The sequence below is a fragment of the Lampris incognitus genome, chromosome 8 (genome assembly GCF_029633865.1).
Source record: "Lampris incognitus isolate fLamInc1 chromosome 8, fLamInc1.hap2, whole genome shotgun sequence".
Taxonomy (NCBI): Eukaryota; Metazoa; Chordata; class Actinopteri; order Lampriformes; family Lampridae; genus Lampris; species Lampris incognitus.
The window spans coordinates 42021657-42041356 of NC_079218.1; the positions used below are offsets into that span (position 1 = coordinate 42021657).

General features: G+C 42.1%; 1 protein-coding gene across 1 annotated transcript; it reads right to left on the minus strand.

The window, feature by feature from the left end:
- Positions 1-1019: 1019 nt before the first annotated feature.
- On the minus strand, positions 1020-7128 carry arr3a (arrestin 3a, retinal (X-arrestin); the record flags this gene model as incomplete). Its single annotated transcript, XM_056284306.1, has 14 exons — positions 1020-1032; positions 1410-1469; positions 1577-1600; positions 1870-1953; positions 2780-2917; positions 3074-3146; positions 3280-3364; positions 4483-4618; positions 4841-4917; positions 5216-5275; positions 5736-5926; positions 6465-6509; positions 6683-6743; positions 7090-7128. Coding segments are annotated over 14 exons (1086 nt in total), but the record flags the coding sequence as incomplete, so codon positions are not given.
- Between the last annotated feature and the right edge of the window lie 12572 nt (positions 7129-19700).

Below are 19700 nucleotides of genomic sequence, written 5' to 3' on the forward strand. Positions count from 1 at the left end.
GTCACGTTCACCAGTAGATGGCAGCAGTTAGCAAAGTTAAAAATTTTCTCGTCAGCCTGCACCAGGACAAAAGCGTATGCAAAACCGTTTTTTTTTTAAATTGTTTTATTGTATTTAGGAGTTGACACATTTCACAAAGAAAAACAAACTGTGATTCAGAATAGCACACTGAACTGAGAACCTGTGGCTCTCGGTGGAAACAAATCCAAAACCAATCTTATCCTGCTACACACTGCATGTCAGGGGAAATGGTCTTGTTCTAAAGGGAGGAAAGAGGGGTTTTGGTTTGTGTGTATATTGTTTTGCGTGCGTGCGTGCGTGCGTGCGTGTGTGTGTCTTCTTTGGTCTGACGTTGCTATCTGGAGAAGTCAAAACTCCCTTCGCTCTCCCTCCACCCAGCTCTGTTCCAGTGACATTGCAAAATAAGCAACAACAAAAGACAGAATGGCAAAACCTATGGGAGAGGCCTGAGGTTACATCTGACCTTTTTAATGACAAACTCTTGAAAAAGCCACTCTCCGTGTTTGTTCTTTTACAGATTGTTTGCATTCACTTCATAACGTCCATTCATCTATTTCTCGTTCTTTGTTCCTCTTCTCTTTTCCTCTCTGTTCTTTGTCTTGCTGTTATTCAGGGAGGTTTCTACTTAACCTCCAGGGTAACATCTTCTCTGTAAGGGTGCACACAGTTACCACGCACATCAATAAATGAACACGTTCGCGGACACACAAACACAGAACTGTACAAACTGATATTGGATCCCTCTCCCGATGCATTTACAACCCTAAACAGGAGCAAATGATTGCACATGCATTCGTTGTCTAAACACACACACACACACATACACACACACGCACGCACACACACACACACACACACACACACACACACACACACACACACACACACACACACACACACAAGCCACCTCGCACCACACACACAGCAGTGGGGTGTGCATTACTCGAGTCTGCTGGAGGTGGACGCTCACCTTTACTATGGGGGCTCTATTCCGAGTTCTATTCCGGGACACTGCAGAACGGAGAACATTAGGACAATCTTAGAAAGGTAACATGCTCAGCACCGTCACCCACCACCACCTCGCTAAAGACACCACACATCCGTTACCTCTCATTTTAGCTGACATCTAAAAAACACCCTCACAGCACATTTTGATAAAGACAATCACAAATAGTATGTTGCGTCTCCTGTACTTACACTTCTGCTCAGTTTTGAAGTTTGGTTCATGTTTGGAGGGTGGGTGGAGAGAGGCAAGGCAAAGGAGAAGCTCAGCATTAGTTGTGCGTCATAAGGCGATGCTAAAGCGAGGCACCCTAACTGTAGAAGGTACCTGTTTTACTATAGGGCGTGTCCCTTTTCACAGACAAATGTGTGTGTGTGTGTGTTACCATAATTTACCTTTGGGTTTGGGGTGCATGAGGAGCAGTGGCAGTTCCGCCGTTACATCGCTGTGGAGGAGAAACACAGGAACCAGTCAAAATGATGACGAGGGCCGGCGAGCACCCAGGTTCAGTGTGAGAGGCTGTGATGCGACCATTAATGTTCTGTTACTCACCTGGCTGTGAGGCCACCTAGCAAACTTCACGAGGGCAAAGAGTGACATCACAAGTTAGTCTCTTGCATCTTTAGTTGAATCTGACACCATAGAAAGTTTGAAATACTACAACCTTTTTATTGGGGCGTCAATATTATCTGAATTGTTCTCTATCAGTCTTCAAATTCCCTCTTTAACCCACCCGCCAGATTCATTTTATCCCAACATCTCTAGCGCTAGTCAAGATAAAAAAAAGGTCGCATGTTGCGGGGTCCTGATTCAACGATGCTAAACCTCATATCACTGACACTCACCCTCCTCCAGCCACCATGAGGTTAACCTTAATCTTGTAGGAGACGAGGATTCCCAGAACGTCCTTGTCCATGTTGGGCTGGAGCCTGAGAGAGGAGGAGAGTCACATAGAGCAGTGTTGATGAGATTAAAATTGAGTGTATCCTCATAATCAATCATCCTACCATATCATATGTGAGCGACACTTAAATAGTTCATTTTACTGAACCGATGTGCACATCCTTGATAGGGGGGAACGCTGGTTTGAATGGGGAGTCAAAGAGGCCATCTATGTGAAGAGGGAACGACCATCCCTGAAGCGAGGGGGGTATTGTTTATAAGGGTGGGGATCCCTGCAGTCAGTTGAGACTGAAGAGGTCACTGAGATGAGCGATGAAACGTATCTGTCAATAGATACTGTGTCCAGATGAACCGAGTCAACCTTCTGTGATTTTTTTTTAGATTTTTCATGTAAATTCATTAAGCGCCTCAAATACATAGCCGTCTCATGTGTAGCTACTCTGCACAACACTTATTTGGTTGTACACATTGTATTATTAACACGACATTTCTTCTTTTCATGCAGTGGATGCTGACTGAAACGTGGGGCAGAACTAGGAGCAGGTGATTTGCAATGAGCGAAAATACATGTTCACAGTGTTGATAATATAAGTTATATAGACTTTAACCTGCAGACTCTCTGAGACACCATCATGCATATGTATAATTCACAGTTGGAAAATGGGACAATTTGGACACCGTCTGATGAGTTTTCAGTCAGGCGGTCGTAAACAACATTGCTAGTTACATGCATGGTTGTCTGAGCCCTTTGGTTCATTTCACTGTGTGAAGAGCTCCCCCCCACAAGGTGGCACTGCGAGCTGGGATGAAGGTAAGTGTTGAACTGTGTGGTTTTGTGCACACGCCACGTACATGGTGGTGGAGGCCAGGTTAGTATCCTCATCTTTCAGCCTCCCATCCAGTGCCAGGCCTCGCTTTTCCTTGTTGTCAGACAGCACAGGGGTGATGGACACGGTCTTCTCAAAAGTCCCATTGGCCTCTACTGTCTCTCTGTAGAGTAGGAAGCACACACACACACACACACACACACACACACACACACACACACACACATGCACGCATTTGTGTTTTGCCTCCGTGACACTCGACAGTGGCTCTGTGAGATGGTATTATGCAAAGCAAAAACACAATTTCCCATCAACTTACCCAAACTCTTGCTCACAGACACTCTTGGTGTATTTGTCTGCTGAGTAGAGGATAATATCTGTGGCCTGATCCACTGAGAGACAGAGGATGAAATGAAGGGAGGGGGTTGTTTTATTTTATCTTGCTGTGCTGTATCAAATATCAGTGATATTTCAGGAGTGAATTAAAGTGATAAAAGCTTTTCTAAAATCACTGAAATTACCAACCAGTGATTCGGATTTTCTTGACCGTTTTGCTGGTCTCGTTGTTGATTTTAATTTTGATAGGGATGGCTTCACCGTGGTAAAAGAGCTGTGATCAAAACCAGGAAATGGATGTTAGTCCCCACTTCATCATGGTGGTCGTGGTTGGTGGTCGCTAAAAATATATTCAAACCATTGAGTACAAATCTCTGGAGCCGCAAGACCCCCTGATGGTCATGGATCCCTTTTTTTTTTTTTTTTAGATTTTTCCCCCCCTTTTCTCTCCCCAATTGCATCCGGCCAACCAGCCCACTCCCCCGGTGGCTGCTCCACCCCCTCTGCCAATCTGGGGAGGGCTACAGACTACCACATGCCTCCTCCAATACATGTGGAGCCGCCAGGGGGACGTAGCATGTGGGAGGATCACGCTATTCCCCCCAATTCCCCTCCCCCCTGAACAGGCAACCCGACTGACCCGAGGAGGCGCTAGTGCAGTGACCAGGACACATACCCACATCTGGCTTCCCACCTGCAGACATGGCCAATTGTGTCTGTTGGGACGCCCGACCAAGCCGGAGGTAACACGGGGATTCGTGTTGGTAGGCAACGTGTTGGTAGGCAACGGAATAGACTGCTACACTGCCCGGATGCCCACGGTCATGGACACTCTGATGTTGTTGTGTTAAAAAGGGGCATTTAATGTATTCCAGTTGGATGGTCGGGAAAGTTGATTTCTAAGCACCGTCTATTCAAGATTGGATCACATGATTATAATGTTATGTTATTACATTGCACATAAGTGGCTCTTAGTGAACAATATGTGTGGCATATTTTGACTATTCGAGAGAAAATACTAGTTTGTATGAAGCACACATTGTCCGCCCTGAAAGTACCAAAGTTGATGTGAGCCCAAGAGGGCAAGGAGGCTGCAGAGTGATAGATGCCCTGCCATTTGCCGAGTCACTATAACTCATACAAGACTGCACACACCACAATAATCACATGATCTGCACAAGTCATTGAATTACCTTTGTGAAAACAGCATTACCACATCTCCTCCTGTCACAAATAATCCAATCCATACAGGGCTATGGCCAGCATACAAGGTCACTTTGTAGCCCATAATGATTGACACAGACTGAGTCAGGACTATCAAAGATGGCCACGGACAAACAGAACCCACAACAGCCGGCAGGTAAATGTAATAATAAGGTTTTGCTACTGTACATCTTTCTCCAATGAGGCCTCTAGATGAACGGGCTTGTCAGACATCATGAAGCTCTTGCAGATGTCAGCCTTGGGCCCTGCGCCCACCCTATTGGGAGCAAACTGGATTTTACGAATGATAAGGCGAGCAGTGTCCCTGTCAGGCAAAAAAGAGATGGAGGGAGGACAGAGGAATGGGAGGAAAGAAAATAGAAGTAGATGGGTTGGAAAGATGGTATGGGGGAAACAAGATATAAGAGGTGAATGTCAGTCAGCCATACCATCGAATGAGACATGCAGAGAAAAGTGGTAAATGGAGGAGTGAAGTGAGGGGAGTAGAGTGAAAGAGGAAGATCACAAATAAACGGATCAAACTCACTTCTTTTCAATCTTCTCATCGGCGTCGTCAGCCTCCATGGCGAGGTACGTTTTGACCTCAAAGTCGACACCACAAGCCTGGCAAATGAAAATGAAAGGTTGTGCTGTGATGGGCATATGACGTGTGCGCTCCTGGCCCACCTCATTTCCATGTTTCATGACACTGAGCATCATAGTATCAGGTTTGACTTGCTTGTTAAATACAGTACTTTCTTATTTTGTATGTATCAATTAAATGAACAACAACTACAACAGCGATGATGATGATGGTGACCAAGGCCATTTGTTTTTCAGCATGTCTATGCAACAACATGGGTTAAAACCTTTCAGCAGTAAGGTGAGGTGTTTAGTGCTGGAGGGCTGCTGGGAAATGTACCTTGCCCTTGTCATCGGGTCCAGGCTGAAGACTCACTGAACATGGCAGGTTGTTGGGAATCTACAAGTCAACAACATTCAGAATCAGAACCATTGGAAAACTTTTAGATAATATTAAAAGACTGTTCAATTAAACTTGACTCGACTCAGAGCCACAATCCTTGATTTGCATGTAAACAAAACATGGCCCTGCTACAATACAAAATGCAGGATTTGAACCGACGATCACTTCCAAATGGATTGACAGGTCTCTTAATATAGCAACAAACAGCACACAGCAACTACATCCGAGTATCTAACGTTTTCTCATGCTGTGAAATGTTTGCTGACATGGATAATGGTTGTAAACATTGGATTAAATAGGCCCATACTATACATAAGTTGCTTTATTTCAATCTATAACTCAAACTAATTCATTTATGTAAGTAAATATACCAGAATTTGGTACAGCAGAACTCTCCTTTGGCAGAGAGTCAGTATTTGTATTGTTCTAGTTGTATTTTAGCTGAATGCTGTCGTACGGTGAAAGAGAAAGGGTGTGCGTTGTCCCCAGCTTTCTTCAGCAGGGTTTCATGCATGGGGCTCAGGGTGGGCTTGTGGCTGGCAGGGTAGAGCTGGATTTGCTGGAACCAGATGTCCTTCCTGAACGACAGACCAATCACATCCAAATCCTCATGACCGTAACGGAAGGCGCACGACAGCTGCACCCACACTGTTAACAAAGAACCATAATCGGTTATCTCACTGGGATCCTTTGGCTCTACATATGCATGGGGTGCACTAAATTGAAATGCTGTTAAATTTTGAAATTTGAAAATATTAAATATTTATCTAGCATGCAAGAATGGGTGCGGCTTGCATTGGTAAAATTAGCGATGAATATCTATCACAGGGCCGACACACACACACATTCACACCTAGGGATAATTTAGTACAGCCGGTTCACCTGACCTACATGTCTTTGGACTGTGGAAGGAAACCGGAGCCCCCGGAGGAAACCCAGCAGACACGGGGAGAACATGCAAACTCCACACAGAGGACAACCCGGGACGACCCCCAAGATTGGACTATCCTGGGGCTCGAACTCAGGATCTTCTTGCTGTGAGGCGACAGAGCTAACCACTGCGCCACCGTGCTGCCCAGCGATGAATATATTGATAATAATTGTTTTTTGTTCTCATTTTTGACCACAAATAAAATGCATAAATTACTATGCACACTCCAGTTTGATATCTCCTATACCGATTCACCTTTTCTGTTTCGAAATTCTGCTGGGTCCAGCTTCACAACTCCGTCTGTAAATGTCACAGCATGACAACAGCTGTTAGACTCGCAAAAAAGTGTTTTAATTTCAATATCACCAGCGTCACACAACACACACACACACACACACACACACACACACACACACACACACACACACACACACACACACACACACACACACTCACACAAAGAAGGACCTTACCAACACTGTCAACTTTGTCCACATGGTCTATGTAATCTCTCTTTCCCAGATAGAGGGTCAGCTGTAGGGCAGAGGTCAGATGTCAGGGCAGACAGGTCAGATTTAGCACCAAATTGACCACAACAATGTTGCCAGGCATGTTGAATTTATCTGTCTCATATTAAACATGTTTAGGGTCAGCCTCCCTCACATACAATGATGTTAATAACCGAGCTATTGATGTCATTATTACATTGCTGAAGGAGAAGAGAAGAGAAGAGAAGAGAAGAGAAGAGAAGAGAAGAGAAGAGAAGAGAAGAGAAGAGAAGAGAAGAGAAGAGAAGAGAAGAGAAGAGAAGAGAAGAGAAGAGAAGAGAAGAGAAGAGAAGAGATCAGGAAGATAGAAGAATCAAGACATTTAGACTTACTCCACCGTTTCCACTGGTTTTCTTGAAAACCCTGTGAACAGAGGAAACAAATCACTCATCAACAATCACATAAACCTGCCATGTAAACCTTCATATGTTTCCTATTCACCCCTTAGTCCCAATAAAAAGACCAATCTTTCCAGCATCATGCGTTTCTCTTCACACCTTTTCACTTCCTTATAGTTTCACTCACTGATGCTGTGCCACTTTTTCATATATAGAGTTTTAAGGAGCGAGGTGTGTGGGATTGGCTCATTGGTTTGGAGGAAGGGAGAGTTGATCGATGAACACAGCCCATGTGGTTAGTGAAGCCCACCCATGCCTTATTCATCCCTCTGTATCTACACTGCTCAAAAAAATAAAGGGAACACATAAGCAATGCAATGTAGCTCCAAGTCAATCACACTTTTGAGATATCAACCTGTCTAGTTAGGAAGCAACACTGATTTGTGAATCAATTTCACCTGTTGGTAAATTGTCTAATTTCCACCTGGTGGAAATTAGACAATTTGCAAGACAACCCCTATAAAAGGAATGGATTTGCAGGTGGTGGCCACAGACCATTTGCCTGTCCTCATCTTTTCTGGCCGATCTTTGGTTAGTTTTTCATTTTGCTAGTGCCCTCACCACTAGAGGTGGCATGAGGCGGTATCTGCAACCTACAGAAGTTGCTCAGGTAGTGCAGCTCATCCAGGATGGCACATCAATGCGTGCTGTGGCAAGAAGATTTGATGTGTCTCCCAGCACAGTGTCCAGAGCATGGAGGAGGTACCAGGAGACAGGCCAGTACACCAGGAGACGTGGAGGGGGCCGCAGGAGGACAACAAACCCGCAGCAGGACCGCTATCTGGTCCTTTGTGCAAGGAGGAACAGGAGGAGCACTGCCGGAGCCCTACAAAACGACCTTCAACAGGCCACTAATGTGCAGGTTTCTGCTCAAACAGTGAGAAACAGAATGCATGAGGATGGTATGAGGGCCCGACGTCCACAATTGGGGCCTGTGCTCACAGCCCGACACCATGCAGCCCGATTGACCTTTGCCAGATAACATCTTGGTTGGCAGATTCGCCATTGGCGCCCTGTGCTCTTCACAGATGAGAGCAGGTTCACACTGAACACATGTGACAGACGTGAGAGAGTCTGGAGACGCTGTGGAGAACGTTCTGCTGCCTGCAACATCCTCCAGCATGACCGGTTTGGCGGTGGGTCAGTGATGGTCTGGGGAGGCATATCCTTGGAGGGCCGCACAGACCTCTACGTGCTAGCCAGAGGTACCATGACTGCCATTAGGTACCGGGATGAGATCCTCAGACCCATTGTCAGACCATATGCTGGTGCAGTGGCTCCTGGGTTCCTGCTCATGCATGACAATGCTCGTCCTCATGTGGCCAGAGTGTGTCAGCAGTTCCTGTATGTCGAGGGCATTGATGCTATGGACTGGCCTGCACGTTCCCCAGACCTGAATCCAATCGAGCACCTCTGGGACATCATGTCTCGTACCATCCGCCAACGCGATGTCGCACCACAGACTGCCCAGGAGTTGATCGATGCCCTGATCCAGGTCTGGGAGGAGATCCCTCAGGAGACCATCTGTCGTCTCATCAGGAGCATGCCCAGACGTTGTAGGGAGTGCATACAGGCACGTGGAGGCCGCACACACTACTGAGCCTCATTTTGAATCGTCTTGAAGAATTTCCACAGAAGTTGGATCAGCCTATGTTCTCATTTTCCACTTTGATTTTGAGTATGATTCTGAATCCAGACCTTAATGGGCTAATGATTTTGATTTCCATTGATCATTCTTAGGTTATTTTGCTCTAAACACATTCCTCTGTCTAATAAATAAAGATTTTCAGCTGAAATATTTCATTCATCGAGGTCTATATTGTTTTTAGGTGTTCCCTTTATTTTTTTGAGCAGTGTATATACTGCATGTGTGTCTGAGCAGGTTGAGGCAGAGCGAGAAGGCTATCACTGGAAAACACCGAATGTGTGCCAGTACCCCTTTATACCCCCTGAAATGGGGGGAATATTCCTTAAATCTGAACTTGTCTGGCCATCTGAACAACGACTGAGTGCCAAGCTATTGAGGAGTTTGATGATTTTGGCAAACATTTCTGGTTTGTGGGCTTTAGAAGAAGAAGACTCTAGAAGCATGTAAAAATCAGCTCAAAAGATGGCGACACTGCACTTCCTGTTTCCTGCTTCCTTTTTTTAAAATATATTTTTAATATATTTTTATTGAACATTGTTCATATTCATGTACAGATTCTTGAAGAAAGTTCATTATAAAACAAACATGGCAAATATACATTCCATCCAAAAATACATAGATATATCCAAAGTGCCAAAGGGCACAGTATGTAAACATTTCTATACAGTATATCAGGAAGTACATAGAGATCGAATGTCACATGACAAATATACGGTAATGTATTATGAAAATAAGGGTACAAACAATAATAAATTAAATACATGACATACACTAATTGAAAATAATAAAACATAGTCCATCATACAAGGGGGAATTAATAAGGATATCAGTCTTCTGATTCAGTGGGAGAATGTCTTAACACCTCATAAATCTTTAAAGCTTTTATATTGGTCATTAGTTTTAAAGATTTCAAGTATAATCTAAATTCATTTAAAAAAACAACAAATTTGGGTGATGACTTAAAGTATCTATTTTTATGAATAAAGAATTTGGCTAAGCAGAGGATTACATTACAACAGAGTTCATCGTTTTTGTTTTGTAAAATCATAACAAATGTTATATTGTCTCTAGAAATCGAAGTTGGAAAGGACAAAATCCTTTGCTTTATCCATTTGTGAACGTCAAGCCAGAACACAAGTACCACACCACATGAGAAAAATACATGGTCCGTAGTTTCTATGTCATTTTCACAAAATGAACATATATTATCGTCAAAACCAAACCGTGATCTAAGTAGTTCTTTGGAGGGATATATGTTATTCATAATTTTGAAGTGTGTTTCCTTCGCTTTGGGGGGGATAGGAAATGTTAGATACATTGTTCTCAATTCAATAATTGAATTTTTATCAAATTTGTGTAAAATGTCATTTTTGTTTTGTCTTTCAGGGAATAAGTTTTCAGTGAGACAGTTTCTAATAAAATGATTATCACATTTTTTTGTCCAAGATTAAAAACCCTTAAAGTGACAGTGGGGCCAATCGTGGCTGTATAGGTTGGTGAGTCACTATATTTGTTATCAGAGATACAAATTCTTTGGGGAGTGCTTTATGTAATTTAGTAAAGTCTGATTTGGAAGGCTTGAAAGTATGTTTTGTCTGGAATTGTTCATAATTTAATAAATTACCACTAGGATCCATTAGATCAACTATTGACCATATATTTTCCTCATACCAATCCTTAAAGAATAAAGACTTGTTCCGATATAATATATATCTATTATTCCAAAGTACAGTGGTGTGGGGTGAAAAGTTATGTACATATAACATTCTCCAATACAACAGTATCTGTTTATGGAACTCTGATAATGAAACAGGAAGTTTATCAATATTATAGTCAGTTCTGAGTATAAATTTCAATCCTCCAATTTTATTGAATAAGTGATTTGGAATACAGTACCAGAAGGAGTTACTATGTTTGATCCAAGATTTTAGCCAATTTATTTTTAAAGTTCCATTAAGGCAATCAAAATCAATAACTTTTAGTCCTCCATCCTTTACTTCTTTAACCATATAAATTTTCTTTATATAGTGTGGTCTGTTTCGCCAAATTAAATTTAGATTAATCTGATTGATTGATTTGATTAATTTTTTTGGAATGGCGTGAGAATAGGCTGGGTAAATACACCTTGATAAGCATTCCATCTTAGTTAAATAAATTCTGCCAAGAATTGATAGGTCTCTTTGGAGCCAGATGTTTAGCTTTGATTTACATTCCTCTAACTTATTTTCTACATTCAAAGACTGACTTCGTTTTTGGTCTTTTGAAAGGAAAATTCCCAGGTATTTGATTTCTGATTTAATAGGAATATTACAGATTTCTTTTAGCGGGGTGTCATGTATAGCCAATAGTTCACATTTTTTTAAATTTAGTGTTAATCCTGAAGCTTTAGAGAATTTTTCAACTTTTTCACTGTTTCCTGCACTTCCCTGTTTCCTGCCACAAGACTTAATGCAGTATGGTTTTCGCAACTGCCGATCTTCTGTCCATAATGTCCTGAAGAGATATTGCTAATCAAGACTCCTATAACCTTGACAAGCTCATCCATTGTAAGGTGCTCTGACTGAGGGCTTTGGCTATATCTTTATCTGTATATCATAATTGTATGTAAATTAACCCTTGTGGCTTCTGCTTTCAGTGATGCCGGACAACACTTCCCCTTTGTCCTGTGTAAACCTGTTCGCTGATTTCCATGTAATACATAATCAGAGTATGGTTACATAGCTACATAAGGAGAGAGCCCTAAAGTCCGGGTTTAACAAACGATACACAGAGGGTGTTAAAATATTAGATATAATGAGATCCTCTATTCCCTCTTCTCGTCTGTCAGTCTTGGCTTGCCCCGGTCTCTTCAAGAACAAAATCCCTTGTTGAAACAAACTAGCAGTAAAGAAGCAATATTTGGAAGGTCTAGGATGTAATAACAACTGTTCAGCTGCAGAATTAGAGTAAAATTTTCAGAATGTGTTGCAAATATCAGTGGTTTGAATATGTGAAGTGACACCCCAGCAAACAAAAAAACATCCCCAGCACATCCCCTAAAGGTCCTCTCCGAACGTCCGGTAAATGTCATTGTGTAGGGTTTTCATTACGTCACGGGGACGTTATTGCGAGACGTTCAAAGAACCCCCCAGAGTATCTATGACGTCCCCGGGACGTCAAGAGGAGTTTCCCCTAACGTCCCTATAATGTCCTTGGGATGGTACAGGGACAATAACGTCCCCCGGGACATCACGGGGACACCAGGAAGACTTTTCCCCTAACAGGGACGTCCGGCAATAACGTCCCCGTGACGTAATGATAACCCTACACAATGGCATTTATCGCACGTTCGGGGAGGACCTTTAGCGGACGTGCTGCGGACGTTTTTTGTTTGCTGGGACATTAAGGTTTGGGGATATACGACCTGTTGGTTGTTATTGAAGTGTATAGATTAAGTGGTGAATCCAGCATTAGGAGAGGCGAGATTATGTAAGAGGGGGATAAAGTTATGCTTCTGGTGTAAGCAGCTAAAATAAAGAGAAACGTTGGACTCTGAAGGTAGTTGGCTGTCCGAGGAGCAGAAGGGCACCTAATCCCTCATCCTTGATCCGCTAAGCCATTGCTAAGTGTGGAGCAGCTTTGACTCAGGGGGCCCGGATTGAGAGTGCAACACAGGTGAGCATGCCACAAATGGCATGACGGGGTGTACAAACTACTCATTACCTTATTGTCAAGGTCCAAGATATATCTGACAAGACTCAGTAAATAAAGGAACCACTTTGACCCCATGGGTGACCTTTATAAGCCCTCACAAAACCCTCCATAAACCCTTATAAAACCTTGTGTGGAGCTTAAGAGTTAGCTGACCAGAGTCGACCTGTGGAGCATAACAACAAAGTAGCAAAAAAACAGTTTCACCAACAGGTACTGACCTGGCTCCTTCTAGCTCGGTAAGGGTACCTGGTAAAATCATCATCCTCATCTTGAATTAACTCCTTGCTGAGTGATACTCTGTTGCTTATTGCGTGTTTTATTGTTGATTGTACTGATGTTTTTTTTTTTTTTATTGCTTTGTTATTTGCTGTATAAGAGGTAAGGTGACCTTGTGTGCCATGAAAGGCACCATTAAATAAAATGTATTATTATTATAATTTGGGCATTTACCGAATACCGCAACCCAACCCCTGAAAAGCGGGTGAAGATGCGATGAGATGAGATATTATTATTATTATTATTATCATTATTATAAGATGAATTCTGTGGCATATCTGCACGAGGATAAAAGAGGAAAAGATAGGGATGCATCGATACCAATAATGGTCTCTGATATTGGGCTAATATCAGGCTAAAATGGAGACTGTATCAAAGATTTTAACCAAGACCACCAAAAGCCATTAGTAGCATGGCTGCACCTGCACCAGCCCTTTGATATAGTCCCTATTGTGTTATGCTGTATTGTCTTTTCTATTTTTAATTTGTTTATTGTAGCTATTATTGTTTTTTTATTGGCTTACTTTTGTTTCTACTGTTTTTATAACTGATCTGCTACTTGTTTTTATCCTGTCCTTTATTTCAAATGTCTGTTTTTGATGACCCATGTTGCAAGCCAAATTTCCCATGCAGAACAATAAAAATGAACTAAATTGAAATAAAAATAAAATGACTCGATTTACTGCATTTTTTGGCACATGGAAGTCTGTATTTCTTTCATGGTGGGAAAAAAAAGATTCGATCTCAAATATTTTTACCATTGACCCCAAACTAAGGGTCTAAGTCTGCACTGTTCAGCAAAAGCCATGGATTAAAGATTCGATTCGTACATGGAACTGGTATCGACTGTGAGAAACATATCAGCGCACCCCTAGACAAAGATAATGATGAATAATTGAATCTTGATTGGATTTAAATGGTGATTGGTGACGCGCTCCAAGATTCAAGTGTTCCCACTGGGGGGAACCTACTACTTCAAAACTTTAAAAATGTAAACTGCTCTGTATGGGTGTCTGAGATGGAGAGATGACTTACTTGGCCATGGCAAGATGTTGTTAGGAGGACTTCTGTTGAGATAAAAAAAAGGACAACAGGCAGAAAGCAAGATTATTGAGGTGTGTTACTTAAGGCTATTAGGAGGTCACAGCAACTGTCAACCTGTTCAATGATCTATCACTGATCCTTACTGACTGTCAGCTGTGTAGGCTGCTGGGCGACAGCAGGGCCTAGTGTTTTGTCTCAAGGGTATGGAAGGCTAATCTTTTGCAAGAGGATTAAGGCATCACCCTTTAGACCAAAGCTGTTGGTGAAGGGTAAGCTCCATTACCCTGCATCTGCTAGCAGATTCTCATCCAATAGAGGCAAACCTTCAAGGGAATCCTGGCCAGGTTTACCCGAAGCACCACTGCTTTATGTCACATTCAGTTCACCTCAAACCTGACTGTGGTGGCGAAGCCAGTATCTATTCCAGGACTGTTACATGGCTAAAGCCCATTCACTGGCTTGCTGTAGTAGTCCCTAGAGGTAATAAGTCTTTAACTACTCACCACTGTCTACAACATCTCTGTATTGACTGTAAGCAAGCAGTTCAAAACTGAGGAAGGAAAGCTACCAGTTTCTTCTCAGTTTAGGGTCCTTAAATTTCACAAATTTGACTGTAGTTACTAACAAGGGATGCTAGTAAACCCAGTATCCTCACAACATCCTTTGCACGCTGTCCATGTTGGGAGAGAGATCCCTCCTCTATTGCTCTCCCTGAGGTTTCTTCCTATTTTTTCTCCCTGTTAAAGGGTTATTTTTAGGGAGTTTTTCCTTATCCGATGAGAGGGTCTAAGGACAGGATGTTGCGTTGCTGTTAAGCCCACTGAGGCAAATTTGTAATTTGTGATATTGGGCTATACAAATAAAATTGATTTGATTTGATTTGATTTAACCTTTCAGGCTGCTCTGACAACTTTTTTTTGGCAATTATCTGTAAGTTGCGCACATTTTTGGTTTCTGGGCTTTATTCGCATGTAGAAGAAGAATCCTTTATAAGCAGAAGAATCTCGTGTACAAGAATCGTTTATAAACACATAGACTGAAAGTCCTACTTCAATTTGCAGCCTAATCCAAATAAAGAGACAGTAGTCTTTTTATGGATGTCACCAGGCATGATTGATGCATGTCAAAAGGGGTGTTGACCCAGTTTGGCCTTTTAGTGGATTGATATTGAAGCCATTCCTACAACACCGAAGATACAATTCACATGGTGGGGACCATCGAGGGCATGCAACGACATCACCCATTATGCACCAAGCAGGGGCAGAGGTTTGGTCGGCACCACGGATAGCAACTGGGTTTGATACAGGGCTAACTGCACACAGGTCGGCTTTCAGATTAATTTTAGCGCCACAAACAGCTGATACTTGCACCCCAGATGATGAGGAGAAAGGCAATGCAAGGGATGTCGCTGTTGACTTTCTCTAGCCTGGGCCTAAAAAGTGTATCCTCAGACATCAATTAACACAAAAAACGAGTAAGAATCGGTGTATTTTTAGTAGCCTAATATACTGAGGAGATTACCAGGCCTACTGTTACGAAGTGTTTTGAGAGTAACACCGGTGGGTATAAGTTTATCGACCCCCCCCCACCCGCCCTCCTCCAAACTGCCCCATGCACAACGCCTAAAGAATCAAGCCAGGTATCAAAACATATGAGCTTTCTCGTCTTCCCTATATCCATCTTTAAAACCGAGTGAATAAAACCTTATAAGAGCACAACGTAGGCTAACGCCATGGAAGAATATGTCTCCAAAAGCCATATGAGTGTAGGTTTCATTCCCTCCTAGTGGAAGCTGTGCAAACATTAAGATATTGTGAGAGAAGTTTCTGTACGCTTTTCTGAGGCTGATTGCCCCCCCCCCCCAAGAGGCTGGCCAGATAGCAATGATGTTTACATTTGAACTCAAGCAGCTCTTGTAGCACAATATCTTTCCAATTTTACAGGCAGGCTATTGTACAGTTCAGGCAACAACTGTATACGGATTATCACTGTCCTGGTCATTATCACAAGTTGGGTAACCAATTAGCATATTTTCTTCCACCACCCCCCCCCCTTTTCAACCATTCATTCATCCATTTAGACTACTGTACTACTTACTACTCCCTCTCTAAATATATAAATGATAAAGTCGTACCTTTTGTTTCTCCAGAAAACAGTGACTAGGATCCTGGTAGGGTGTGTAAGAGTCAGAAGAGTGTGGAAATCTGTTTATATACCCAGGGCCCATTCTTCACCTTGGGCTTAACCCGTTCATTATAGCTGCCCTCGTCTGCTTCGTAAGCCAATCAAGCTATCAGCGGATGGGCCTCTTTTTTTGGACACAAAGTAGTTAAAAATACCAGCCTACTGAGACACAGACAGACATACTACAACCATGTAATCGTCACATGGTGCAAGAGTAATCCCCCACCTCCAGAAAACAAACAGTCAGGTCTCATTGTGTTTATTACTAGGATGATAAATGATGGTACTAAAACCGTAGTAACAGGTCTTTTTGGTGATTCTTTTATTGGCCTGAACATGTATCTGAAAATCTGTAGTTTCTGGGCAAAATCGCATGTTCATACACTTTTTTTTTTCAATAGACTGCGCTTAGGCACCACTATTATAGATAGCATTACTTGTATGCTGAGCTGGATAAATCAGGGATGTTTATGCAGTCTGGGTTCATTGCCTAATTTTGGTGCATAAATGCCCCTGTTCATTGAAAACTGGGTAACCGTTTTCAGTTGTTGTCCCAGACTGCTGTGTTATGTAGTTGGAATTTGTAAAAAGGCCTTAACAAACATGCACACTACAGTTTTATGCATACAATTTATGCCCCGGTTTGATAAAAATAAATAAATAAATGGACTCTTGTTAATGTCTGCTGGTTTATTGCATATATAAATAAAATGTTAAAATCAGTACATTTTGAAGTCCCATAGCATTGTTGTTGATTCATGTTGATTTACTTCAACGCTAGTGTAAATGGTTAACTCCCTTTGTGTAAAATTCAATCACTTCACCAGTGTTTCTTTCACACCAGTCCAGCAGAGCAACAGCAACCACCAATGTTGTCCATGGTACTGACTATTATCTATGTATTCAAACACCTACAGAGGGAGTTTAGCAACACTACCATAGTGTTAGTAAGCAGGGATGCCTGTAAGGGAGAAAAAGGGGAAAGCTTTCTGGGGCCCAGACACCAGGGAGGGTCCATGGGGGCCAGCAATAATTATATTCATCCTAAATATAAGCAATGATAATGGCAATACGTGCCATTAAATGTGAACTAGCTGAACAGATGGACTTTAATAATGCCATTAAGTGTGAACTGGCTAAACAGGTGGACTTTAATAAACACATTATAAAGGACCTTGCATCCAGTAAGACAAGGGAGATGGCTGTATAAGAGGCAACAATGAAGCCATGAGGTAACAAATTGCATTTTATACTGAGAAATGTGTGGTGTAAGTGTAGCAGATCTTTGTGTGCTTAAGTGTGTCAAAGAGTTCTATTATGGTATGTATGTGTGTGTGTGTGTGTGTGTGTTGTGTATGCCTATGTCTACGTATATAGCACCAGTTACTGAGTAAGTCTCTTAGTTTACATATATGTGTTTAGTAGGAGAGAGAGAGCATGCACATGTGTTGATATGAGTAAAGTAGTTTTTTGTTCTTTTTTGGATGGGGGGGGGGCATTCACTGGACCTTTTCAGGGGCCCAGCTATTTCTGTGGGCAGGCCTGTTAGTAAGTTGACACTTTATACAACTTTGATATAAAACTGGTATGGTGGTTTCTATATAGGCTCTGGCAGGGTGCTGATTTGAACTTTTCCAGTGTTAAAATCCAGATTTCAGTTTGGCAGTGTGATGTTTAGTCTGAGAACTGTTATTGCGGCTTGCCTTTTGAAGTTTGATTATTGTAGAAATAAATTAGAGCAAAGGGGCCAATGAAGAGAATATGAGCTATAGGTGCATTTGGTGAATTTAAAAGTGAGAAGTGAATCACACTATGCCAGGAAAACGGGTAGTGACACCCAACACTCTTGTGCCGAAAACTGTTTTTGTTGTAGGTAGGCTAATAAGAAATAAATATAAGAAGAAAAACTTATTTTCACCTCACACAGAAAGGGTTCCTTTTAATCCTCTTGTTTTCCAGGATGGAATCCCTCAGCCGGCTGGATCCGGCATGTAGTATGGGGAATAATCATTATGTTAAGAGTTTCTGAGAGCCAAGAATAGGTAAGACTTCTTAGAAGTCTGCTCGCAAGACGAAGAATTGTGAGGTCAATGAACAGGCATGACCCGGGATGTTTTGTCTACTCTATTTGCAGCCCATGGAGCAAATCGAGGCCTATTATTAGAACATAAAGACCAACTTAACCCTATACCACTCCTGTGAGTTTGCTACCATCTACAGGTGAAAAACCATCTGTAAGTGCTGGGTTGATTTTGGGACCAAGTGATGTAAGCATAGCAGGATAAACTAGTGAAATTAATAATGTGCCTGTTTGATTTAGGTGTGCTAATGAGCCAGCATTGACAGTATTGATGGATGACTGTGTTTATCCTGCTAAACTTACATCACTTGGTCCCAGATCAACTCAGCACACACACACACACACACACATATATATATATATATATATAAATAACATTATGTAAATATGTAAATTAATTTTCACCTTTAGATGTCAGCAAATTCACAAAAGTGGTCAAGGGTGTAGACTGAGTAGGTTTTATTTCAGAGTTTTGTCAGTGTGTGGCAGAACTTGCAAAGAAAATAGTCCAGTGAGTCAACATGGCCAGCTTTGATGAGAGATAAACCAAGGAAAGTTGTGTAACCAATAAATACTTAAATATTTTATCAAATTAGCTACAGGGATATCCTCCCAGCCTGACGTCATGTCTCTCTCTCTCTCTCTCTCTCTCTCTCTCTCTCTCTCTCTCTCTCTCTCTCTCTCTCTCTCTCTCTCTCTCTCTCTCTCTCACTCTGTGTGTGTGTGTGCATGTGCTAAGTTGTGGGGCATCTGAGTCTCTCTGATCTGAGTGTATTGCAGGTTAATCTATGGATGATGGCGGTGGCCCATCTTCCTCATTATAACATTTCTTGTAAAAAAAACAATGCCCCATTTACACATCAGACATCAGGAACATGTAACCAAAGCAGTTTCCCTTTATTTTATGTGTTTTAACACAGTCTGTTGGGTGTGAATACTCTAGGCTATCGATGATTTAATCCCACTATGCTTTTGTCTGTAGACTGAAGCTACGATAAATTGGTTTGTTCCAATCAGACAAGGTGTATTTATCAACAAAGGTTTGAGAGCAACGTCTGTGATATTTAAGCAGTAGTTGTGTGTCTCTCAGGGTAAATAACAGTTGTTCAACCATGTTGGGTTTTGTTTTTCTCGTCCAGCACTGGAGACATTGACTGTACCTGTATGGCACCCTTGGTTGTTTTGCTGCATGAAGACAGAGCTCCGCATTAGCCGGTGTGAGGACATCAGGCTTAGGTCTGTCCCACAGCTGGGCCAGGGTGGCCTTAATCGGATGGTAGTTTCCCTGACCTTAAACACAAAAGCCCTGCAGTTTAAGAGTAAGTCTTTTTTCAGCAGCAGGTGCTATGTAATACACCAGTTGGCCGTAGCCTAATGGGAATACATAGGATAGCCCCAATTTTGTCTGTAAGAATTTGATGTAATCCATAGGACAATATTTTTTAAAGACAATCACCCCCACTACTTACTCCTTGTGGGCCACTGCGCACAAATACCCTTCTTTTTCTATCATGGCTTATTCTTGAATTTTCTATTTTTTTCTATTTTTTGTTTGTGTTTTGTTGTTGGTAGATTGTTTGTGCATTGTTTCTGGAAAGGACTACCTCGCGGTTTTGGACT